This window comes from Solanum lycopersicum, chromosome 3 (genome assembly GCF_036512215.1).
Source record: "Solanum lycopersicum chromosome 3, SLM_r2.1".
Taxonomy (NCBI): domain Eukaryota; kingdom Viridiplantae; phylum Streptophyta; class Magnoliopsida; order Solanales; family Solanaceae; genus Solanum; species Solanum lycopersicum.
This window is the reverse complement of record NC_090802.1, coordinates 31,961,718-31,987,125: the sequence shown is the minus strand read 5'-3', so window position 1 is coordinate 31,987,125 and position 25,408 is coordinate 31,961,718. Positions and strand designations below refer to the sequence as shown.

General features: G+C 35.0%; 2 protein-coding genes across 2 annotated transcripts; both read left to right on the top strand.

Annotated features, from left to right (window-relative positions):
- Positions 1-7,085: 7,085 nt before the first annotated feature.
- Positions 7,086-16,233, top strand: LOC101267492 (glutamyl-tRNA reductase-binding protein, chloroplastic). The gene is made up of 12 exons (XM_004234772.5): positions 7,086-7,377; positions 7,480-7,533; positions 7,621-7,707; positions 8,660-8,758; positions 9,169-9,264; positions 9,456-9,521; positions 9,621-9,711; positions 10,078-10,145; positions 10,236-10,301; positions 10,804-10,854; positions 11,154-11,218; positions 16,016-16,233. Exons 1-12 carry the CDS (start codon positions 7,204-7,206, stop codon positions 16,062-16,064), a joined length of 966 nt encoding a protein of 321 aa, XP_004234820.2. The 5' UTR covers positions 7,086-7,203; the 3' UTR covers positions 16,065-16,233.
- Positions 16,234-23,235: 7,002 nt separating this feature from the next.
- Positions 23,236-23,880, top strand: LOC138347535 (uncharacterized). Its single transcript, XM_069295828.1, has one exon. It carries the CDS (start codon positions 23,236-23,238, stop codon positions 23,878-23,880), a length of 645 nt encoding a protein of 214 aa, XP_069151929.1.
- Positions 23,881-25,408: the final 1,528 nt, after the last annotated feature.

Below are 25,408 nucleotides of genomic sequence, written 5' to 3'. Positions count from 1 at the left end.
TACTTTCCACACAAATTTCACATTTCGACTTATCACATTTAAAATCAGGCCATACTTCTAGATTAACCAATTTTCGCAAGGCTTTGTAATTTACATGTCCCAAACGGGCATGCCATAAATCACTTAACTCCAATAAGTAAACAGAAGCAGAATTTTTATTAATACTGTCAATAACCATTACATTTAGTTTGAAAAGACCCACATTGAGGTAGCCCTTTCCTATAAACATTTCATTCTCACTTATTACAGCTTTATCACTAACTAGGACACACTTAAACCCATTCTTAACGAGTAGTGCAGCAGAAACTAAATTCTTCCTAATAGTAGGGACATGCAGAACATTGTTTAAAGTCAACACTTTGCCGGATGTCATTTTCAGCATTACTTTCCCAGTTCCTGCAATCCTTGCTGTTGCTGTGTTTCCCATGAATAAATCTTCATCGTACTCAGCAGGAGTATACGTTGCAAAGGCTTCTTTTGTAGAGCAAATATGTCTAGTAGCACCTGAGTCGAGAAACCACTCCTTGGGATTTCCAACTAAGTTACACTCTGATATCATTGCACACAAGTCATCTGCATCTTCCATCTTCTCCACAATGTTTGCTTGACTTTTTCCTTTGCCTTTGTTTTTGTCCTTTCTTAGAGCATGACAATCAGAAGATCTATGACCAGACTTGCAACAATTATAACAGTTGCCTTTGAATTTCTTCTTGGCCTGTTCTGACTTCTGCCCGTTGGACTTCTTTCTCTTTTTGTCTTTGGTAGGAGCTTCTTCAACAATATTAACTCCAATGATTGTTGAACTCTTACGGACTTTTTTTCGGCATTTCTGTTATCTTCCTCAATCTTGAGACGAATCACAAGATCTTCAAGCTTCATTTCTTTACGTTTGTGCTTTAGATAATTCTTGAAATCATTCCACGAAGGAGGCAACTTCTCGATCATTGCAGCCACTTGAAAAGCTTCATTTACTACCATATCTTCAGCAATCAGATCATGGAGAATAAGTTGAAGTTCCTGCACTTGTGATCCAACAGTTTTACTATCTACCATTTTATAGTTTAAAAACTTTGCGATCACAAATTTTTTCAAGCATGCATCTTCTGTCTTATATTTCTTCTCAAGTGCATTCTACAACTCTTTTGAAGTTGTTATTGCACTATAGACATTATATAAGTCATCCTCTAAAGCACTCAAAATGTAACCTTTACATAGGAAGTCTGACTGTTCCATGCTTCAACAATCATAAATTTTTCCCTGTCTGGCATATCATCAGCAGGTACTGGAGTATCTTCACTTGTAAATTTCTGCAGACCAAGAGTGGTAAGCCAGAAAAATACTCGTTGCTACCATCCTTTGAAATTCACACCTGTGAATTTACCCGGTTTCTCTGCTTGTGATACAAGAGTTCGGGTTGGTGCAGCAACAGCCACTGTAACACCAGTGTTTTCCATTTCTGATAAACAAAAATTGATACAATATAAGTAAGCAATAAATTATAATTGCAGACTTAAAGGAGTATAAAATCACAAAGATTTTTGTCTCCACGAGAAACACAGATTTAAATTAATTTCCTTAAGATTGTTGCCAATATGTGTTAATAAAATCAAAAATTACTGGTTGTAATAAATCATTCAGAAACACGAAATAACTGAGATTTTTAGAACCAGTAAATAAGATGAACAGAAATTTATTTGTAAAAAATAATTTAATCTGTAAAACTTACCAGAATCTTGAATACTTTTTTTGATAATTTAGGAAGAAAATCAAGTCCACTGAATTCACATTGTCCCCTTAAGGAAATTATTCCCCTCTAGTATCCGAGGTTTGATTTGGAATATAACCTCCCAGGGTAAAATGATCTTAATCAGTAGAGTATAGATACCAAAAACTCTATTGTCAGCGAATCAATCCACAGCAGGAAAGTTCACGAAGAAAAATGTGGTTTTTAAGAAGAAGGAAGATCAGAAAATTCGTTAGGAAATATTCTGAAGACTGAATGGTATTTATAGGCAAGAATAATATATCCTGAAAGGTTACAACCCTTTCAGAATTGACACGACCATTAATGAAAGATTGCAAACTTTCAAATGGTATTGACTGTTCCTGAAAGTTGCAACCTTTCAGAACAGTGGCGGGAATTTTTAAATATAACGGAATTTAAAACGGGTCACGCGCGCGAATCCGAGTCGGGCCGGGTTAACTAAAAAGTTGAAAACATTTCGGTTAATTTCTGTTATCAATTGATTAATTGAAAATAATTTTTGGACATTTAATTAATTAAATAAATAAATTTATCCAAAAAATTATCTCTCGATAGATCATTTGCCAAAGCCAAAGCCAAAGCCAAAGCCGAAGCCGAAGCGAGCGACGACGACGACGGCGCGAGGGGGGTCCCTCTTTCCAACCCTTTTAATAATTAATAGGAGTGTTTATTTATTTAAACTCTCCTATTTTCATTTCCATTACCGATGAGGGACTATTGCCTTTTTTATTAAAGCATTAGAGGACTTTTCAAGTTCCCAACCTTTCAAGTTCTAAACTTTTCAAATTCCTCTCCTTCCCTCTATTTCCCATCAATTCTTGCTACATACCCAACAATAACATTGTATCAAAACCATCTATCTTTGAAGTGAATGAAAATTGTGGGACACTGCCCACATAAAATCTAAAATATATAGAAAGACATAAAGGTTCGTCCTCTAAGCTATGAGGACTCACCACTTCTTCTCTTTTCGAAAGCCTTGGAAACTTTACCCTTCGAGCAACTCTGTCTTCTCAAGACCCTATATGGACAACATGTAGGCAATACGTGTTAGTACTATATGTACTAAATATGAAAAATATCATACCAAACATAAGATATCTCAAAGGGTAAGCAATAGACATAATTATAAGAGATAATAACATAATATAACATGAAATATCATAAGCATAATAAAGCATCATAAAACCTACTTAAGTTCATATTTAACTCATTTGTCTTTCTTACTCAATGAACTACATCACAAGCTACCTCCAAGTATACTTGTGCAAGGCTAAGGTAGCATCCCATAGTACTACCAAAGCTAAGTACCTCTCTTTGGTCATTCTTGATCATAATCTACTTTCATAATTAAGACCTAAGTTCTTCGTACTAAAGAGTACTATACCCTTGTGATCACCTTAAAACATGCTTGTGCAATGTACATAAGGCAGCTCATACTACCTCACAACTAAGCCTATATTGAAGTCATCCTTAACTTGTTCACCCTTCATCGCTTATCTTTACTTAACTTCATCTTTTAAGATTTTCTCATCTTTAGCCTACTATTCTAGGAAAGGCAACTCTAGTCCGCTCCTATCTTCAATCTCTTCTTCATTAGTGACCCTAGGTTATACCTTGTGAAATGCACTTAGATGCCCCATAAAACCATTGATGAAAGGTACAACTTTGGATCCTTTCTCTATTACTTCTTACTTTGGAGCCTAGCTCCTTTATTTATATTTTGAACACTATGAGATACTTCTTTAAGTATGTCTAAGTTCCTTAACTATATGGATCCTACGAGATACTTTTTAAGGTATGTCTTGATCCCTTAATAATCATGAACACTACTAGATACCCCTTGGACATGTCTAAGTTCATTCCCTCATTATGAACACTACGAGATACCCGCTTGGGCATGTCTAAGTTCATTCTTTGCTTTGAACACTACGAGATGCTTCTCAAGCACGTCTAAGTTCATATGATATGGAGATCTCTACTAGGATACCTTGACTCTATTACGTGAAACGACTCCCTCCTTATGAGACCTACTTGGATAGTCATCACAACTACTGGGTGTGACTCTCCTTTCTACTTGGAGTCCGGACCCTTGCACCCCCCATCAGTTTACTAAAAAGATCAAAATAAAAAGATCGAACTACCTATTCATTATTCGGAGGTGATCATAGAACACCAAAGGTTGTGGTATCTTATGGACTAGACCATCTGTCTCACTTGCATATCCACTTGGAGTCAAGCATATACTCCAAGGTTTTCTTGTCAAGCCTTTCACAACACTTCTTTCTCATGGAGGGATGTCCTAGACAATCTCTCAATGGTCAAGTGAATCTATCACTTTCATTCAATCATCCTAAATCTACAGCCAACACAACCATCCTAAGATTCATTATTTGTCAATCATTCTATCTTCATTCATAGGTAGATTATAGGATCTTCTAACCTTAGCTTTCTTTTCACATTCTTAATTACTAGGTGAATATAGCCACAATTCATTTTTAAGGTACAATTCAATCAAGAACAATCCTAATCCATCAGGTCTAATTCAATTCATACTTAGGTGATTTAATCATGATCAAGTAGTTTAGAATATAATGGAATTAAGAAGATCAATATAAAACCTTCATCTAGCCTCTAATGGCCTAAAATTGTCATGATCACCTTAAATTCAATTACTATAATTCACCATGGAAACATCATGAAAAAAAAAATATAATCATCATATAAACATCATTGAATGCTACCGACTAGACTGGGTTCACAATCAAGCCTTACCCAAAATGCAATCACAATCCTCTCTAGAATGGGGTTCTTTGGATTCACAATTAAGGAAAACTAGGGGGGCTTCATGGATGGAAGAATCCAAAAATGAATAAGCTTCACATACAATAGATTAGAGAGTTAAACCCAGCTTGAACCTTGGTGAATTTGTCCTAGAAGCTGCTCCAATTTCTCTTCTTCTTCAATGGTGTTTTTGGGTGAATTTGGGAGAGATAGGGTTTTTCATTTCTTAATTTTTATTGGGTATTAGGGTTTTGACTTGGAAAATGGGTTATGTATGACTTATAACCGTTTTTAAACGACTTCTCAAGTACCCAAACTACCCCTATATCAATTGGACACTTTTAGACAAATCTAACTTGACTTAAATTTTTTGAATTATCGTCGGGAAACAAGTCCGCGACGCGGAGCTGCTCCCACGTGATTTTTGAAAATAAATTCCAGGACAGTGGAGTCCGCTTTATGTACGCGACGCACATCTAGAATTTGACTCTCCATGGACAAGGTCCCGCGACGCGAACATGCTCCCACCAAAAACAAAAGCTACTGCCTTGGGCAGCTTGCTAGCCCAAGGTTGGATCCTCCTCAAGGACCCCTAGGTCAGTCCTTGGGGAGTTGTGCCCGAATGCTTTTACCCTGAATACTCTCGTATACTTGTTAGGAACCTCCCGCATCAATTTGAACTCCAAACACTACATATAACCTCATGAAACATACTAAGGCACACTAGCACGTCTCAAGGCTAACTTTAAAACGTTAGCGGACGTTCTTGGACGTTTCACCTCCGAACTCTCTTAAACTTTACACACTGCCTTTAAACACTATTATTAGTCATTTTAGGACCTGGAAACTTCATGAGACTCATGTTAGACTCTAGCTACACCTAATTTATATTTGGGGTGTTACATAGACCTAATAAAGTCTTCATGTCAAATTATCTCAATGACATGTAGCATATTTTATGAATTTATAAAACTTGCATACTTTTTTTGTAGATATATACAAATCAGTATTAACGTAATTAGTATTATGAAAGAAGCTTAATAAATCAAAAATATACCATTAGCTTACCATTAATAAGTTTGTTAATTGCCAACTAAATGACATGACTTCAAAGAATCTTTCATGATAGAAACGTTCTTTTTGATGATTCCAAAAAATATAAAACTACTTCTTCAACTATTAGTTTACTCATCTTTTTAAAACAATCATATAACAAGTTATGTTGGTACATATAACGTACTATAATAACTTAAGATGTAATTGATTAGCTAGTGAAAGATAAACAAGTGTAAAACAATCAATGATGTTGGTCAAAGTTAATGTATGTCAACATAAGAAATTTTAATACCTTTTCTTTTTTTATCTTGATATGTATTCCTTATCAACTATATCTCTTTTAAAAGTAATTATGTATTACTAGGTGAAAACCACAACAAAGTATCAACCAAATTAAAAATTCATGTTATGCACTTTTATTCTTTTAGCGATTTCGGTGAATTCAATTCCTCCAACAAGTTTATCAAGTATGAACTAATTATCCTCTCGATATTTAGCTCAAAAATTCATGATAACTTTAACAATATACATTAGATACAACAAATTAGACTATCAAGTATAAAGACTTGTATAACAAAATATAATATACTATATACTATTTATATTCAGCTAATGCATTGTCAAATATATCCGTAGATGAAGAAACTCGTACTGATAAGACGTTATACATTAAGTATAACAATTAAAATAATAAGAAAGACGAGAAATAATATGTGTAGTATTTTCTTTCACTTACTCTTACTTTTTTCTTTGTTACTAAGTATAGAGATATAGATAGTTGTATACACTAGTGCCCAAAGTGTAATACATGGATATCATCTTGCCATGTGCATACTTTAGGCACCAACTATATCAAATGGCTAATTAATATACACCATATAGCATTTTGTGTGTGTATTAATCTTATACCATTAACATATTAGTGTGGACATCCAATTTACAATAGAGGGAATATAATATCTTAGTGAAAATTTTAGGCTATATTTGTAATGTGTCATTTTTATAATTATAAAAATGGGACACTTTAAAAGTGTGACCATATATGTAAATAGTTATTGTCAGTTATATCATACTTTAACAATGCTTATAAAGTGTTAAGTACTTGGATTACACATCCTTAAAATTATTTTAAATAACATTTTACAAGTGTTGTCCAAATTTAGTGTGGTCGTAGACCTAAGATGTTGTAGCGAGAATATTGTCCAGTTGCATAATGTGAGGTACAAGGTTGAAGTGTCCACAAGCTAGTTCGATACTACAATTATAAAATAAAATATTACCTAGATATATTGATAGGAGGTAAATGGTACTCGATAGAAAGGTGTGTGTCAGGTACTCATTTCTTTTATTTTGGTTTATGATTAATAAATGAACAATCAAATCAAACTGAGTTAACTTAATTTAATTTTAATGTAAAAAATATAATTTAATTAATTTGATATCAATTTTGATTAGTGTATCCAAATGGACACACCTAGTCCTAAGAGTGGTACATAAAAAAAAAATGGGGGTGGATTAGATTTTGGAGCAATAGCTAAGTCAGGTGTAGCCAGACGGATAGAATTGGGGAGGGTCGAGGGAGTTTTTGAGTGTCAAAGATGAAGACTCTTGTATTAGCTCCTTCACCTCTACGCACCTTTTCCCCATTTTCAAGCTTTCTTTACTCTAATCTCAACAACAATGCTACTCATAACTACCTTCTTTCTCCTTCTCCATCTAAATCCTTTTCCTCACTAACCTCAACTTCTCCTCTTCTCGCCATGGCTTCTCAGGTTGACTAAATTTTTTCCCCAGATTTAGTATTTTTTTTAATCAATTTTCAAATACTTGTATTGATCAATATTAATCTGAAGTTTCGTTTTTGTTTTGTTCAGAATGTATCATCTGGTGATGAGGTTGATATCTTTCAGTTGATTCAAGCTCATCAGGTGTAAAAATTATCTTTTAATGGTGTTTATGTTTAGCATAGAGGAATCAAACTCAGTTGAATGTATTGTGATTTTGAATTGTTTCAGGAGAAGGCTGCTAGGCTATCTCCTATTGAAGATGTTAGAACACTTCTTCAGTATAGCCTCCGTGGCGTGCTTTCTACTTTCTCTCAGGTTCAACCTTTTATCACATATTTTCTTTTTTCTTTTTTACTTGGATTTGTTGTTATATGGGCTAGATGATCAATTTTGTATCTCCTATTCTCTTAATGTACCATTTTAATTAAATTATAAATTGGAAAAATTATAAGTAATTGATATTACATAGACTAACAAAAGAGGAGTAATTGATAGTACATAATACATATGCACAATGTAAGGGAGAGCATAGTTACATATTAGGAATGCATTTAGTATATCATCTTATCAAACAGTAAAAAAGGTATTCATATAGTGTATCATGGATCTCATTTGTGATTCCGGCACATTATTATCTTGAATAAGACTGACATGCTACAGCTAGATTGTTTCATATAATTATTGAAATGTTATGTTTATTGAGCACATAATTGATATACTTGAAGGAAGAACTGTTATTAATTACTATATGTACTTTGGGGAGAGGACAGAGATTTTTAAAGCAGATACTCCCTCTTAGTAGTACTTTTTGACCAAGGTTATGTAAATCCCTCTTTTTTTCTAGATAATATGGAAGGATTATTCAAATTGACCCAATTTTATGAAAGAAACATCCACTGTACTACCTGACAGTTGATGATTTGTCATACATATAGTCATACACTCTCTAGTATTATGCAGTGTAAGTAAATGAATGATGAACAAGTATCTGGAACCTACATGTTGTTACAATTTGATAGCCACAACTGTGATTCAAAGGGCATTCTTAACAGAAGTGTCGGTGCCTATCTTGGGCCCAATTATGAAATTTTCCTTTCTATCAAACTGTGTTAGGCATGAAACTTGAACATGTTTGGGGTATAATCTGAATGTTTTTCTTTATCTGTCATCTGAATGCTATTTACTTATTGCTCCATAGTTTTACAATTAACTGTGGATTCTTTATTGCAAGACGCCCTTGTTCCCACAATGTTTTTTATTGTTGCAGAAGTATGAGGGCTATCCTTCAGCTTCCATGGTAGATTTTGCATGCGATACGTATGGATCTCCAATATTAGCCGTTAGCAACTTGGCTGTTCACACCAAGGTTCATTTTGTCATCTCTGGTGGTTAAAGTTGTGCCTAAATTTCTGTATTTACCAAATTGGGATAATAGAAACTTCAGTTCTACAAATCTGTGTCCTTATTAAAGTTACTGATTTCAAAAACCAAAAAAAAATTACTGCTTTCAAAAAAATCTGTGTCCTTATTATGGGGTTTGTATTAGTTTGGATTTCAATTCAAAGGCTATTCAAGATAATTGTTTGAATTTGTTAAAAGAAAACAAAAGTGCTGACATCAATATTCACCTTCTTATGTCAATGTAGCGCTGATATCCTGAAAATGTTGTCTCTGTAGTATTCTTATTGTATTTGTATTTTTCAGAATTCGTTTAGCCCTTCCCTATCTTCATTTTCAGAACGTAGGTTTTGATATGAAACCTGGTGATTAGTGCAGGATCTCCTAGCTACTTCTAGGTGCTCATTGCTTGTTGCAAGAGATCCTGAAGATAGGACGGACTTAGTAATTACAGTGCATGGTGATGCTGTTCCTGTAAGTTGTCACTTTGAGAGAAATTTTTTTCCCTCCCCCCCCCCCCCCCCCCGCTCTCTCTATATCTATCTATCTATCTATCTATCTATTTATCTCCCTCCCTCCCAACTCCCTCCCCCTCTCTCCCTCCCTCTTCATTTGACGGGAAATATATGTCAGTTTGTTCTTTATTTTTCTGATTGATGTCATAGGTACCAGAAATAGAGAAAGAAGGTATTCGAGCCACATATTTGGCTAGGCATCCTACGGCATTTTGGGTAACTTGTTTCACCTCTTTCTATTCAGTGGCATCATGCATTTCACAATAGATATTCCTTCTTTTTTCCATCACATGTAATAACTGAATCTTTGTGAAGGTTGACTTTGGTGACTTCCACTTCATGCGCATTGAACCCAGAATTGTACGTTATGTAGTGGGCGTTGCAACTGCCATATTGGGATCTGGAGGTTCGTGTTGTGTGTTGACTACTGGAATTGCCTCCTTTTGTTATTACTGTCGCTCTCCCCTCCACATAACACTTCGCATTTTCCTCCTTCCCACACTTGATATTTGATTTTGGGCCTCTTATTTTGCTCCTTGCACCTTATGGGGTGAATAAGAGCAGGTAAAGCATACATCTGGCTTCTTGCTACTAAATTGTACAATCCCATTGATGAATCATATTAGATTTCAGGGTTCCACCAGCATAGTATTCGAGAAATTGAGAGCGTGACCACAATTGTGAACTGCTAGATCTGTCATTTATTTAGTTTCTCTCAATGCAATATTTGTACTTCTTTCTTGTACTAAATCCCTCTTTTAACTCCTCACAGAATTTAGCAAAGAGGAGTTTCGAACAGCTAAAGTAGATCCAATATACCAATTTTCAAGGCCAATCACGGTATAGAAATGCTGATGTTCTTTGTGTATGCTATGCTTTCTTCTTTTATGAATAAGAGTAGTTCTCTTATTGCTTTTACTTTTTGATCAGTCACATATGAATAAAGATCATATGGAGGACACCAAGCTGATTGTGCAGCACGCAACATCAGTTCCGGTACATTTCAGAACTTCTTTATATTGTTTCTGCAATGGTGCTTGTTCATGGATCTTGGAAATTTTGTTTTACCAGGGCTTTGAAATGCACAGATGCAAACTCATTTATCACGGGACAACCTGGGAATTATCTTTTATAGCAAAATACATATGTCCAAACTCATGCCTAATTAACAAATGACTAGAGCTAACACCCAAAAGATTTTTTTTTTTTTAAAAAAAGGATTGGAAATGCATGGGATGCAATAGTCCACCAAGGTGCTGATAACTTGTTTCTCCAGCAGCTGATAAATATAACATATAGCTGCCCCATGTATGATATGTCTGAGCTTTTGAGGATATGACACCGGGAAATGATGCATGATTTTTATCTGCTTCTGGCAGTCCATTTACATTTAATATTACTGTCAATTAGTTATAGTTAATTTAGTTTTACTGGACATGGAGTGCAAGGTGTTATCTCCTCCCAAAGTAAAAAGCTGCATTGACTTTCTTTTGTTCAGGTTGACTTTGCGTACATGTTGGATATAGACAGTCTTGGTTTTAATGTCAAGGTGAGGCTGCTATTCCATCTCCATTGTTGTTGATTCATGTCTGTTGTAACTTTTTCTATAATTATTTTATCACTTAGATATACCTAGTGGAGAAATATGCACTTGTGACATTCTGTGAGTTTGTCTACTTCAAAATATGTAACTTGCTAGTAACCTTTTTTAAGGAAATTGGCAGTTATGCCAAGAAATGCCTAGTTGAGAAGTGAACAGAAATATTTTCTCTTGTTCAGCTATGACAAGTGCTTTTTTCTTTCAAGCTTGGCATGGACTATATACTTGCACTTTGATTTTAATTTCAGGCTTGCTACAAGGACACTGATTTGAAGCTTCGAGTTCCATTCCCTAGACGTGCTGTAGACAGAAAGTAAGTTTTCAAAGTTCTATCGCAATTCTTTTATAGGAGTTTACAATTCACGTTGATCTCCTTTTTTTGCTTCCTTTACTCTTCCCATTTTCTGATGCAATGTCTGTTTTATTATATGCTGTTTTTTCTCTTGTTTTCTTTTGGGTTGTGTCTGGCTTAAGATCTAATGTCTTTACTAGTGTGTTCTGGATGGAAAGAATTTTTTGAGTACACATGTAGGATCATGTTCAACTGATTTCTAACGAAAACAGCTGGTAATGTGGAACGAACAAAATTATATTCAACTGATAAGGGAGAAATTACAAGGTAACAATTCTCAACATAGAAACCGGAGAAAAAGATAGACGAAATGAGATAATAGAAAAGGGAGACTGACTCCGAATTGCTAAAACTTTAGCTAAGAAAATAAAGATGCAAGTTCTTCCATGTCCTATTCTAGAGCTCCTGTGCTGTTTATATAGGAGGGTCTTGCTCTGGGTATTTCTTGGCAGCTGGTGCCACATATGGTACGGTATTGGCAGGGGTTGTGATCCTTTCTTGTCTTTTGGGACCACATACTCATCCAGGTATTTTGGGGATTTCTTGTCCTTGTTGTTGTGCCTCAGTGTACCCAAGTGTTCCTGCAGGCTTGTTACACTGCTGCCCCCATGAAGACGGACCTTGTTCTCAAGGTTCAAGTCAGAAAACGATCTGTGAGTGCAGGAAGGTCCTCCCAGGTGGCCTCATTCAGAGGCAAGCCCTGCCATTGACCAGGAACTGGATGATCTGATGTCCTCACTTTGTGACAATAAGCTGCTCCAAAATGTCTTCAGGTGTGAGCATCAAAGAGGAGTCTTCTCTATAAGATCAAGGGGGTAACCTGTTGATTAGGGTTCCCTAAACACTTCTGCAGAACCAAAACATGAAAGACGGGGTTGTATTTTGGAGAAAGATTGGAGGTCCAGTTTGTAACCTCACCCACACGATGGAGGACCCTAGCTGGCCCGAAGAACCTTCAACTGAGTTTGGTTTGCCACTGAAAGCGAAGAGAGAGCTGCCTGTAGGGATGTAATCGAACATACACTCAATCTCCAATCTGAGGCTTACGTCTTGCGTCCCTTGTCTGCATTCTGGTTCATACGTTCCTGGGCAGCCTGCAAACTGGACTTCAAGAGGGCCAATGTTTCATCTTGGCGACAAAGGGACTCTGCAGCATTTGGATTAAACGTGTGATTTATGATGTATCGAGCTACTGTTGGGGGAGGCCGACCATAAACAATCTCAAAAGGAGTAAGCTAAAAGCTATGTTGGTATAATGTTGTATCGAAACTCACCCCCGAAAGTAGATGGAACCAAGTAGTAGGGACATCCGCAGCAAAACATCGAATAAAAATCTCAAAGACACTTGTTGAGATCCTCTGGATTTCCATTCGATTGCGGATGATAAGCAGCTCTTAGCTAATTAGGTCCCTTCAGTCAATTGATCTCAGCCCAAAAATCAGACAAGAAAATAGGTTCGTGGCCTGTAACAATTGAGAAAGGAAACCCATGTAATGAGATGTATTCTTGGACAAACACTTCCACAAACTTTTTTTAAAAAATGAAGTAAACACTTCCATGAACTTGTGACTAGTGAATTTCGGAGGGAAGGCAATGAAATGGCTATGTTTTGACAATCTGTCCACGGTTAATAGAATGATTGCGTCCCTGAGATGGTGGGAGACCAGTGACCAAATCCATATAAATATCCTCAAAAATTGCAGCTGGTATAGGAAGTAGAAGAAGAAATCCAGCAGGTTTCAAACATGTAGCCTTCATTTGCTGGCATATCTAGCAATAAGGTTAAACTGCTTGACATCCTTGCTCATACCTGCCCAATGAAAATTGGATGAGAGGCGTTGAAAAGACCTCATAATACCAGCATGACCTCCAATTTTAGAAGAATTTCATTCTTCCAAGAGCAAATGTTTTAGAGCTGGATTGTGGGGATAAGCAAATGCTCACGAAAAAAGAAGCAGGCCTTCCTGAAAGGTGAAGTGAAAGTGAAGCTACAGGAGCAAATGAAGGGTGAAAGAGTTGGGGTTGATTAGTGGTGCAATGTCTGGTGGGTTGGGTAAGAGAGAAATTATATTTTGTGATAGGAGGGGCAGGTTGGGTTTTTTTAACTTGGGCCAATAGTTTCTGCTCTGTAACTGGCCAAACTAATAGCCTCATGAATGTCTGTAGGTCTAAATGCTAAACATCAGTTTGATCACCGGAATAAGCCCAGATAAAAAAGAAGAAATAACGCATCATCTCTGAGAAGCATCGGTAGTGTGATTTGCAAGCTGCCCAAACCGAGAAAATACTCAATGACAGGGTAGATGTCATTTATTACTTCTCCAAAAACCCCTCCGATGCTTCAATGATTGTGAACCAAAACAAATTACCAAAGATTTGGTAAAGCGTCCCCAGACAATCAGTTGATGGTTCTTATATATCCATTGATACCTATCTCTAGTCATGCCCTCAATTTAGAACAAGACAAGGTTCATCCTGGATTTTATAGGCATCAAAGTATTGCTTTGCTTGGGAAACCCAACTTTCAGCTAACTGGCCGTCAAAACGGGCTAAGATCCATGGGTTTTGGTATCTCTATGAAGAGGGTAGAAAGGGTTTTGGTTTATAGCAAGGGTGGCTGTTGCAGTGGGTTCAACGACTGAGCGTAGGGGGGTGGAGAAATGTGTTGATAGAAGAATTTGTGTTGGTGGTATGGAAGAAAACTAAGGTTAGAGGTTGTTGGTCTTTTTCTTTGGGGGCTGGATGTTCTGATTCTGGGTCTAGAGGGTGGAAATTTGGGAGATAATCTTTTTGAAGTGTAGAGTTAATTGACTCAAAAGTTTTAGTGTGAGAATCAATGGTTTCTTGCAGCCGCTTGACGGCCTTGTCCATTGTGCGCAGACGTGTGTTGGGAGCACCATCACCCTTGGTAGGGGAGGTTCAATGAAAGCACCAAATGGAACGATTCAGAATTATATTCATCTGACAAGGGATAAATTACATGGTAGCAGTTCTCAACTTTAGGGAAAACAGAGCAAAAGATAGACAACATTTTAGCTAAGAAAATAAAGATGGAAGTATACCCAGTGAAATCCCACAAGTGAGGTTTGGGCAGGGTAGAAAAGGGTTGCAGGTTGTTAACATTTTAGCTAAGAAAATAAAGATGGAAGTATATCCATGCCCTATTCTAGAGCTCCTGTGTTATTATATAGGAGGATCTTGATCTGGATCTTTATTGATGGCTGGTGCAATATGTGAAGCAGTATTTGGCAGGGGGTAAGTGGGTTTCTTGGCCTTTGGGCCACATACTTATCCAGGTGTTTTGGGGACTGTTTGACCCTGTTGCTGCGCCTCAGTGTACCCAAGTGATCCTGCAGGTTTGTTAAATAATGTGATTGTTAAAATTGTCCATGTAGATGTGAAATAAACCTTTACATTTGGATTTCAAAAAGTAATGATCAATTATGGAGGCATGACATTTTCTTTTTCCTATAAAAAATTCTTCGATTGTCTCTGTGGATTCCTTTTGCTGTGACATTGTCAGTTTTGAAGTTTTTTTGGATAGTTGACTTATCCTTAAGATATACTCCCCTTGCTCCAATAACTAGACTTAATTCGGCAAATTCTATTATCAGGAGTAAAATATTTGAATAAATTGTTTTAACTGATTTTTAAATGTAAGTTTAAAGTATTCTCTATGTTCACTTTTACTTTTCCGCTATTCTAAAAATAGGTTTTCATTTTTATTTATCACTTTTAACTTATCAAGAAAAGACAAATTTTTTTCCATATTTTACCCTTAGCATAAATACTTGTTTCCCAAATCATTTTTCAAGACCTAATACTAAACATAAATTAATAGAGATAGTGTGGTAAAATAGTAATGTCAATCATTGTTTTCCTAATGGGTGTGTCAAGTCCAACAATGACAAGTAAAACAGAACAGAGGGAGTAGTTGTTGCTTTGAGATGTGAAAGGTGGAATAATTAGTTGGTAAGATGTCAAGTGAAGTTTAAAATGTATAAAAATGTATTAGTTTTCGTAGTTTATATTAGTTTTAATTGTTGGGTCAAAAATGATTTCAATTTTACTGGGATGGAGGAGGAACTATGAAACTAATCTCTGAATTATCTCATTATTGGAAGCAAAAATAATACTTATTTGATGATCACAAATTAGTTCTCCCTCCATCCTATATTAGTTGTCAAGGTTACTAATAATGCTTGTCCCAATTTACTTGTCATTTACAAAATTAAGATGAAATTAACTTTTTTTATTTCATTTTACCCTTAGTGTTAAATGTTCTTGAAATAAGATTAGCTTAGTTTTGTTCTTAGATGTAGTGCAATTTATTGGAGACTGATCAAGTGTAAAGTAGTAAAAAATACTACTTTTTGTTTATGATTTCTTGAGGAAAATGTGACGATTAATATTGGGACAGAGGGAGAATTGTCCTCGTGTTCAACAAACAACCAATTTATGTTCCATGGTTAGACCAAGCTGCAGTATAATCTACTTGCATAAATGAGCATAGTGACTAAGATTTCCTCGGTTTGTCTTCAATCTTCCAAGACTAAGTGGAAGTTGTTTGGGGAATTTTCTCAAAATCATCAAGAGCCCCGTATTCAGTTTCTCCTAAATCTTTATTTTTCATTGCTTTGGTTATAGTCACCGTCTTCGTATAAATTGAGGTCCTAAAAAAGTGTGTTACGGCTGCTATATTTTGACATGCCTACTACTGTGTTTCCAGTCTAAATCTTCCATACATCAAATTTGCAGGGATGTGAAGGCACTTATTGTTGAAATGCTTCAGGCTGCCAGGACTTAGGCTCATTAACTAACCATTATAATTTCCCATTCCAGCTTCATATTGGTGTGGTGTTCTATATCATGTAAATATTAAACACAGCTCTGTGGAATGCTTGTTTCACAATGAGATCTCAAGATTGCTAAGCTATATAAAAAATCTGATAGCAAACCTGCAATTTTAGTGATCATGATCTGGCTCTGGTGACGTTTCCCTAATTCCCCCTTGATAATACACTGTAATGTTTGCCTATATTACGTGTCGTAAGCAGTGCAATTGCAATGATGGTGATGTGATTGAAGTTTAAGACATCTCGATTGTACCTTTGATGTGCAATCGTGTGTAGTAAATGTTTGAGTTGACCGTAGTCGCACTTTCTGTATAATTGCATAGGCTAGGTTGCGATTGCAAAGGGTAAAATGTTATCAGTGCTGCATTCACGCCCAAGTCAATGTAATCACAATGGAAGACTTGTAGCTACATAAATAATGGAGAATGAAAACTAACAACCAACGTTGAAGTGGTTTGGATATAAAATGAGCAGATTCAACCGACAATTCAAGGTAATGATTTCCTACACTAATATTGAGATTATACTCATATTTGGTGTAATTACAACTATGAAATACTGAGTTTTCATAGTTAGAATTGTGTAATTTAGACCTAGGGTCAAATGGAGAAAGTTGAGCAATTGGCCTAGCAATATAAGTTAAAATTAGATTTTGCACATAGATATATACTTAGCTACTTATGGTATAGATATGCATAATCTACTTTTGCACGCTCTTATCCATTAAAATACTCTTAAGAAACACGATTCACAAAAGAAATAAGGTTGGAAACTTTGGAATCTAACTTAAGTAAGCTTACATGCCCTTTAACTTATATGTTATCAAAGTATTACCTGATTAAATGTCGCATGTTGACATCAAATTTTGGCCTGATATTTTTGAAATTCATGCCTTTAAATATTTTATTCATTAAATAGTTTAAAATACACGTTTTGCAATTTTTGTGCAATTTATCGATAATTATCTTTATTTTTGAATAGTTGGGATATTTGTCTGTTAATTTTGATTTCGTTATTTTTTTATTATAATCAGTTGAATATATTGTGAATATTGTGTCGGTTTAATTAAATCCTACACGAGCTAAGGTTGTGTGTTATATTAAAATCAAAGACATTTGTGTAAAATAAATGAATGACATTCTAAAAACTACACAACATGTGATTAATAAAACATCGAAGTAAAAAGTACCTGGGCCGAGTCAAATGCAGAAAGCATATCAAAGTTATGCACTCTATGCGATGAAGGACTATACATTGCATTTCCAAGGATAGTTTTCAAATACGGTATAACAACATCATAGTACTTCAAGAAGTGCATTCGTTAAAACATCACATACTAAGGCAACGGCAGGATTTCCAGATCACCAGTTCAAAGGATTATCACAATATATATCATCATATTATCTATATCTATATTATCTTAGAAGCATGAACTCCTAACTTGTCTATGAGTTCTGACTTTTTTTATAGGGTTGTGATTTTTCAATGAGTTATGACTTTCTAAAGAGTTGTGATTTTTTCAAATAGAAATGACTTTTTCAATAAATTGTGACTTTTTCAAAGATTTGTGACTTCTTGGAAAGGTCATGACTTTTCAATAAGAAACAAAAAAATCACTTGTTCATACTACTCTCTGTAGACTATAAATTAAGAGTGTACATGACCGAATTGGTTTGGATTTTTCAAATATCAAACCAAACCATTTATATAAAAATTTTAAATTTATAAATCAAACCAAACTAATAAAATTCAATTTTTTTCGGGTTTTTCAATCACGGGTTGATTGGATTTTTTAAATACCAAATCAAACCATCGTGTTGAATTTTTAAATTTATAAAATAATAAACCTTGAATTTTTTCTATTTTTTTATTTTTTTCGGTAAAGTTTGTATACAAATATATAATTAAGTTATGCTTCAAATATTTCTTTTAGTCCAACCAAAATACAATTATCTAAGCCGTTTGTTAAAAAAATACTAAATATGAGATGAGTATTGATGACACAAAAATATTCAATTAAAAATAATAATGAAATCATCATATAAAATAAATATTGTAAAGTCATAATGAAAATGACCATAATTTAAAAATACTAAATCATGCTAAAATAAGTTTATTAACATTAATAAATATGTAAGGAAAATTAAAATTAGATTATATTTTAACTATGTAAGCGAATGTAAAACTAAGAACAAATATTTCATATTATTGTCATTCTTAGTGTTAAATTGATTTTTTACATTAGTATTAATTTGATTTTGATTTAATTTTATTATAATTATCAACATCTATGAACTATAATCTTTATTGGACCATTCCAAATTATAAGTTTTAAACTTGAACTAATATATTAAAAGATAAAACTATGAAATAGAATAAAAATATTTTAAAAATACATCAAAGTAAATATTTTTATTTATAAAATAAATTTTAAAATAAAATATATAGTATCGGGTTGGTTTGGTCTCAGAGTTTTTTTTAGTTAAAACCAAGCCAACCCAAATATAGTCGGGTTTTTTTTCAATACCAAACCAAGTCAAAGCAAACCATTAGTCAGGTTTTTTTCCGGGTTGACTCGATTTGCGATTTGGTTCGATTTTCGGTTCAATTTTTGCACACCCATACTATAAATAGATGGGTTTCCTCTAATTTTCGACCATAATATTTTTTGAATCTTCTACTTTCTTCTTGTATTTTAATATTTTTTGTGTGATTTAATATCGTTGAGTAAGTTCAATGTTCAGCGCAATATGACGTACCAATGTTTTGATGAAGTAAATTATTCTATCGTGAGAAGGTATATTCTTTAACATCGAATACTTGAGAAAAATAATTCTAATGATAACATACTTATTATTTTGCTTAGATAGTATGTAATATTTCAATATATGAAGTTAACATTATGTAGTCTAAACTCATTTGTTTTTGTTAACAATTTCACTTGTGATGTATATATATGCTTCTAAATATCTTTTTCCAAAAATTATTAAACTTCTCAAGAGTTAGAGAATTGTCACGATTTATTTTTTGATTCTCAAGATAAAAGAATGACTTTATTTATCAATGTTACTTATGTGATTTCAATTGTCATGAATTTGCTTCTAAATAGTAAACATTGCCTTTTTGTTTTATTAATTTACCATTTCTTAATATTTAAGTATTTCGACGAAATAACACCAATTGAAGTTTGTATTAGTTTAACTTTTATTGTAGTCTAAATTCGTCGAGCCCCAACTATTTTAAAAAAATAGTTCAAATATGAAACTGTTAAATAAGTGGTCAATTTTGAACCAAAGGTGGATGTCAAAGGTATTTTGAAGCCAATAGGTGGGTGAAAAGGGTATTTTGGAGTTAAAAGGTGGATGAAGGGTAATTATGTACCATTTTCAATACTTCAAGGGTATTTTAGGCCCTTTTCCGTAAAATTTATTAGAAATTCAACTATAATTCTTTAGTTGTAACATTATAAATTATCTTAGTTATTATTAATTATTGCAAATGTTATTCACACTCTTCTACACTCTTTAGTTATAATTATGAATTTTCATAATTATTGCATTAATTATTTCTATCTTTCATCCTTGCTTATATTAACTTTTTGACCAACAATTTTTCAAATTATCATACCTCCCTATATATGTGATTGCATAGTGTTGTTATTTTTCCTTGGACGAATCATGTTTGATTGAATAAATTGAAAATTGTTTACAAGTATATGAACTATATCTTTGTTGAGTGTAGGATGAACACATGATTATATATATGATTTAATTTTAACTTTTAGTTTTTCGGTACAAAAAAGGAAATCTTTCTCAGCCAATTTCTCACCCAACTACGGACAGTAAGATAACTTATAAAATACAAATTGCAAAAAATAGTTCAAAAAATAAAATGATGTTATTCTTCAGATGTTCATATAACATCTAAACAGATTAAGTGAAATACAAGTGTAAAGCACACCTGAATAGATGACAAGAAAAATACACAACAAATATATACATATACATTATTAAATTTAACTAGTTAAATTTTTCATTGACCTTCTCTATAGGTTCGTTGAATAAGAGATAATATGTGATGATTCACATTGAACATTCACAAAAGAATCTGCAATATTATTTTGTGCAAAACTTATTATTCAAATTTTCGCTTAAATTTTTTGAATTGAAAGTCATGTGCAACACGTGTTGAAAAACTAGCATCTATATATATCTATATCTATATCTATATCTATATTTATGTCTATCTATACTATCTTAAAAGAATGAACTCTTAAATTGAATGTTAAATTACTAAAATATCCCTAACTTATGTTTTGACTTTTTCGATGAGTTGTGACTTTTTTTGTAACACCCTGTATCTAGAACAGACCAAAAATCAGCTTTTCAGAAAAGTCAGCAGGTGCAATTGATGGTTACCATCGACGAGCCGTAGCCTGATCCACGGCGCATACTGCAAATCCGTCGTTTGTGACTAAAACTCTCCCAAAATGCAGCTCAGAAAATTTGACTAAATGTCAAACGACGGATGGACCTACGGTCCGTAGTCTGTGTCCGTTGATCAATACCCCATTTACCCACTTTCTGACAAGAACCATAATTGACCAGTACGGTCCGTAAGTATGGCCGTAGGTGGAAATTAGCAGACAATTAGGGGGAAAATGCATTTTGATCAACTTCAATTAATCATAAGTCTTAGCACAAAATGAATTAGGTGTCTCATGACCTATGAAATTATAGATAATTGAATTAGCTTTTCATAGCCACCGAGTTTGCTAAAATCAGACATCCGAGTAAAATTTTATGCCAGTTTTAGTAAAAGCCTGTGGAAAAGACCCAACCTAAGGACCCAAACGAAATACCGTCGATTGAATGATGGCCCATCAGTCCATGTCGTAGTTTGGTCCGATAACAATTAACTCAAATATTTTTTGGTCTTTTCCCACTTCATTTAAACCCTAAGATACGTCATTTTGACCCTAAATCATCAGATTTTAGTCAGTTTAAGCCTAGAAACATAACTAAAACTTACCTAAGTCAAATTATTAATCAAAAACTTAAAAAATTAGAAGTAAGAGAAGAGAAAAAGGTTAAGAACCCTAGTTCAAGAAGGCATCAAGGTTCCAACATTTCCAGCCCCAAAATCTAATTATTATTCGTGAATTTCATCACCTGGTATGTGGGATTTGACTAGTGGGTTTCTTTCACCCATTAGATCGTCAGTTCTTGATTCTTTTATCATGATTAAACCTAGGATTTCTAGAATTACAACAAATCATCATAAATTAGTTAAATATATGATCTAAATCAGATTGAAAAGTTATTATGCAGTTTATCACATGAATTTCAGAACCATAGCTATGTATTTCTTTAGTTCTTCAATTACACATGCTAGGTCAGATATTTCAATTACTTCAGATATAAATGCCTCAGTTATAAATGCATAATTACCATATTAATTGTTACATTCTCAGTTTGCATGTTCAGTTTTGTGCTATCCAATAGTTACAAAAAAACAGTCATAATCAATTAATTACATAATTCATTGGGAGTAGCATAATATCGAGTTGGACTAGGGTTTAACGTACCAATTAGTCCCAGAACTACCAGCCAAGTAGGATGTCAGTCCCCTCTGTGGACAATCAGTTTAGTGATCATGCCTTAATACCTATGACAGGGTATAATGGGTCCTCTCAATGGGGCACAAACATTAGACTCCACAGTTAGCTCACGTGATTTTATTGTCGGTTGTTAGTAGCTCCCACAGATCAGTCAGACTCTAATGCATTAACCATATTTACAGTACAGTTATCATTTAGTCTCAACATGTTATAAATTTGGTCATTGCATCATGGTTAGATTATTATACTTGCTTTTGTGCTTGTTCAGATATGTTTTATTTCAGCTTTACTTTATCCTACATGCTGAGTACCTTCAAGTACTGACGCGTACGTGCGCTACATCTTCTCGTGATGCAGGTTCAGGTTCTCATCATCCAGATCGCGCTTAGGTCGATTTTCGATCTCCAGTTCAGCCGATACACTAGTGATTCCTCATCTCCGAGAACAATAGTCATTAGTGCATTTCAGTCTTTTAGTCATTTAGTTTCAGTTTTTGCTAGACTTAGTTGGTGCTTATCCTAGCATTTCTAGTTAGTTAGAGGCTTATTTCAGACATAGTTAGTTTCATCTTAGTATTGAATTAATATTTCCTTTGTATTAAACTCATTGTTTTCAAATATCTCAGTTATAGAATATGGGTATTCCCCATTTTTTAGTTTAAATTATCATTTAGCTTCTGTATTCAGTTTATTATCTTTAGTATGCTCATGATCATGCCAGCATGGTTAGCTTGGAATTACTTATGGTTCTAGGTTCCGTGTCCGCGTCAAGGGTAGCTCGGGGCATGACAAAACTTGGTATTAGAGCACTAGGTTTAAGAGTCTTAGGATGTCTAAAAATCCACTAAGTAGAGTCCTTTTCATGGATGTGAAGTGCACCACATATAATGAGAGGGAGGCTACAAAATGTTTTAGGAAAACTTCACTTTCTTGTTACTCTTATCGTGCGTAAGGTATGATCTTCTTCCGCTCTAAATTGACGTTTTACGTTTCAGATCATTCCTTCTAGTAGAGCTAACACTAGGAATGAGAATGCAAGGAATGCAAACGTAACTCCTCCTGTCCCATATTAGGAAGTCTCCAATGCTGAGTTCAAGAATGCCATACAGATGTTGGCTCAGAGTATGACCTACCAGAACAATCAGGTTCATGCTCCTGTGAATGGAAATGGTGGATCAATAGCAACAAGGTTCCATGACTTTATTAGGATGAATCCGCTTGAGTTCTTAGGATCACAAACTAATGAGGATCCTCAAAATTTCTTGGATGAGATCAAGAAAATCTTTGAGGTAATGCAAGTCATTGGAAATGATCGGGTTGAGTTGAAATCATACCAATTGAAGGACGTTGCTCATATCTGGTACACTCAGTGGAAGTAAAATAGGGGTACAGATGCAACTCCTATTACTTGGGATTGCTTTAGTGAGACATTTCTAGAGAGGTTTTCCAATAAAGTTGTGAGAAGCAAAGGCTCAGGAATTCATGAACTTGAGGTAGGGAAACATGACTGTACAAGAGTATGTGCCCAAGTTTAACCAACTCTCCAGGTATGCTCCTCACATGGTTGCTGACTCCAAGGCTCAGATGAATAAGTTATTGTATGGAGTGTTAGATTTGGTGAAAACTGAGTGCAGAAATGCTATGTTACTGGGAGATATGTACATCTCTAGGCTTATGACTCACGCTCAGCAGGTTGAGGGTGATAAGCTTAGGGAAAAGGCCAAGGAGAATAAGAAGGTTAGTACTGGGAACTATGACTATTCTCATCGGAAATTGGGTGGTGGAAATTGCTCGCAGAATCAGCATAATTTTTCAGCTCTAGCCCTTTCGTCAGCTAGTGTTCCATCCTTCAAGAACAGGTATGACCAGAGGGTTAGAGCGCCAGGATCTAAGTCTCAGGGAAGTGTTTCAAGTAACAAGACTTACCCCACTTGCTCTAAGTGTGGTAAGAACCATCTGGGCGAGTGTCTCACAGGAAAAGAAGGATGCTTTGGGTGCGGTCAGTCTGGTCAGAAGATGGGGGATTATCCTTCTAGACAGGGTCAAGCAGGTGGTAATGGTAGAGCTCAATATACAACTTCATCAACACCAATAAGTCGCCCGACTCATCAGGGTAACTCATCTGGTATAGGTGGTGGTCAGCACTAAAATAGTTTGTATGCTCTTCATACTCGCCAGGATCAGGAAGATTCTCTTGATGTAGTTACTGGTACGTTACGAGTCTTTGACCTTGGTGTTTATGCATTGTTAGATCCAAGGTCCATTCTTTCCTTTGTAACTCATTACATAGCCTCAGAACCTTTCTCAGTCTCTACTCCATTTGGTGACCCAATAATGGCTAGACGAGTATACAAAAATCACCCTGTCACAGTATCCCAGGAACTCACCTCAGCAGATCTTGTAGAGTTAGAAATGGTAGACTTCGATGTCATTCTAGGCATGGATTGGCTACATTCCTGTTATGCCTCAGTCGACTGCAGAACTAGGATTGTTCATTTTAGCTTCCAGACGAACTAATCTTAGAGTGGAAGGGTAGTATCTTAGCGCCTATGGGTCGATTCATTTCTTACCTTAAGGCCAGAAAAATGATCTCTAAGGGTTATCTCTATCATCTAGTTCGGGTTAAGGATTCTAGCTTTGAAACCCCAACTCTTGAGTTAGTTCCAGTAGTCTGTGAGTTTCCAAAATTACTTCCAAAAGATCTTCAAAAGTCCCTCCCGAAAGGAAAATCGACTTTGAAATTGATCTCCTTCCAGATACCCAGCCTATTTGTATTCATCCTTATATAATGGCTCCAACATAGCTTTGGAATTGAAAGAGCAGTTGAAAGACCTTCTAGATAAGGGCTTCAGCAGACCTAGTATTTCACCATGGGGTGCACCAGTGTTGTTCGTAAAGAAGAAAGATGGTTATCTTAGAATGTGCATTGACTATAGACAGTTGAACAAGGTCACAATCAAGAATAAGTATCCCATAAACAGGATTGATGACTTGTTTGACCTACTTCAGGGTGCTAGTCACTTCTCAAAGATAGACCTCAGATCGGGTTATCATCAGCTTAGAGTCAGAGATAGTGATATTCTGAAAACAACCTTCAGAATTCGGTATGGTCATTATGAATTTGTAGTTATGCCATTTGGACTAACCAATGCTCCTGCAACATTCATGGATTTAATGAACAGAGTGTTCAAATACTACTTAGACTTGTTTGTTATCATCTTCATTGATGATATCCTCATTTACTCTAGGAACGAGGAAGAACATGCGAGTCATTTGAGAATTGTTCTACAAACTCTCAAGGAGCACCAGTTATACCCTAAATTTAGCAAATGTGAGTTCTGGTTGCAATCCGTTGCTTTCCTTAGACACATTGTATCTAGCAAAGGGATCCGAGTGGACTCACAGAAGATAGAAGCAGTGAAACAATGGCCTGTACCTACCTCTGCTACAGATATAAGAAGTTTCTTAGGTCTAGCAGGGTATTACAGAAGGTTCGTGGAAGGATTCTCATCCATAACCTCACCATTGACTAGGTTAACTCAAAAGATGGTCAAGTTTCAACAGTCAAATCATTGTGAGAAAAGCTTTGCAGAATTGTAAACTAGATTGACTACATCTTTTGTCTTGACTCTACAAGAGGGTTCAAATGGTTATGTGATCTATTCTGATGCATCCA

Coding starts and splice junctions, on each gene's coding strand:
- LOC101267492 (XM_004234772.5), top strand. CDS start 7,204: ATGAAGACTCTTGTATTAGCTCCTTCACCTCTACGCACCTTTTCCCCA. Junction 7,534..7,620: donor AGTTGATTCAAGCTCATCAG/GTGTAAAAATTA, acceptor GAATTGTTTCAG/GAGAAGGCTGCTAGGCTATC. Junction 9,522..9,620: donor GGCATCCTACGGCATTTTGG/GTAACTTGTTTC, acceptor ATCTTTGTGAAG/GTTGACTTTGGTGACTTCCA.
- LOC138347535 (XM_069295828.1), top strand. CDS start 23,236: ATGACTGTACAAGAGTATGTGCCCAAGTTTAACCAACTCTCCAGGTAT.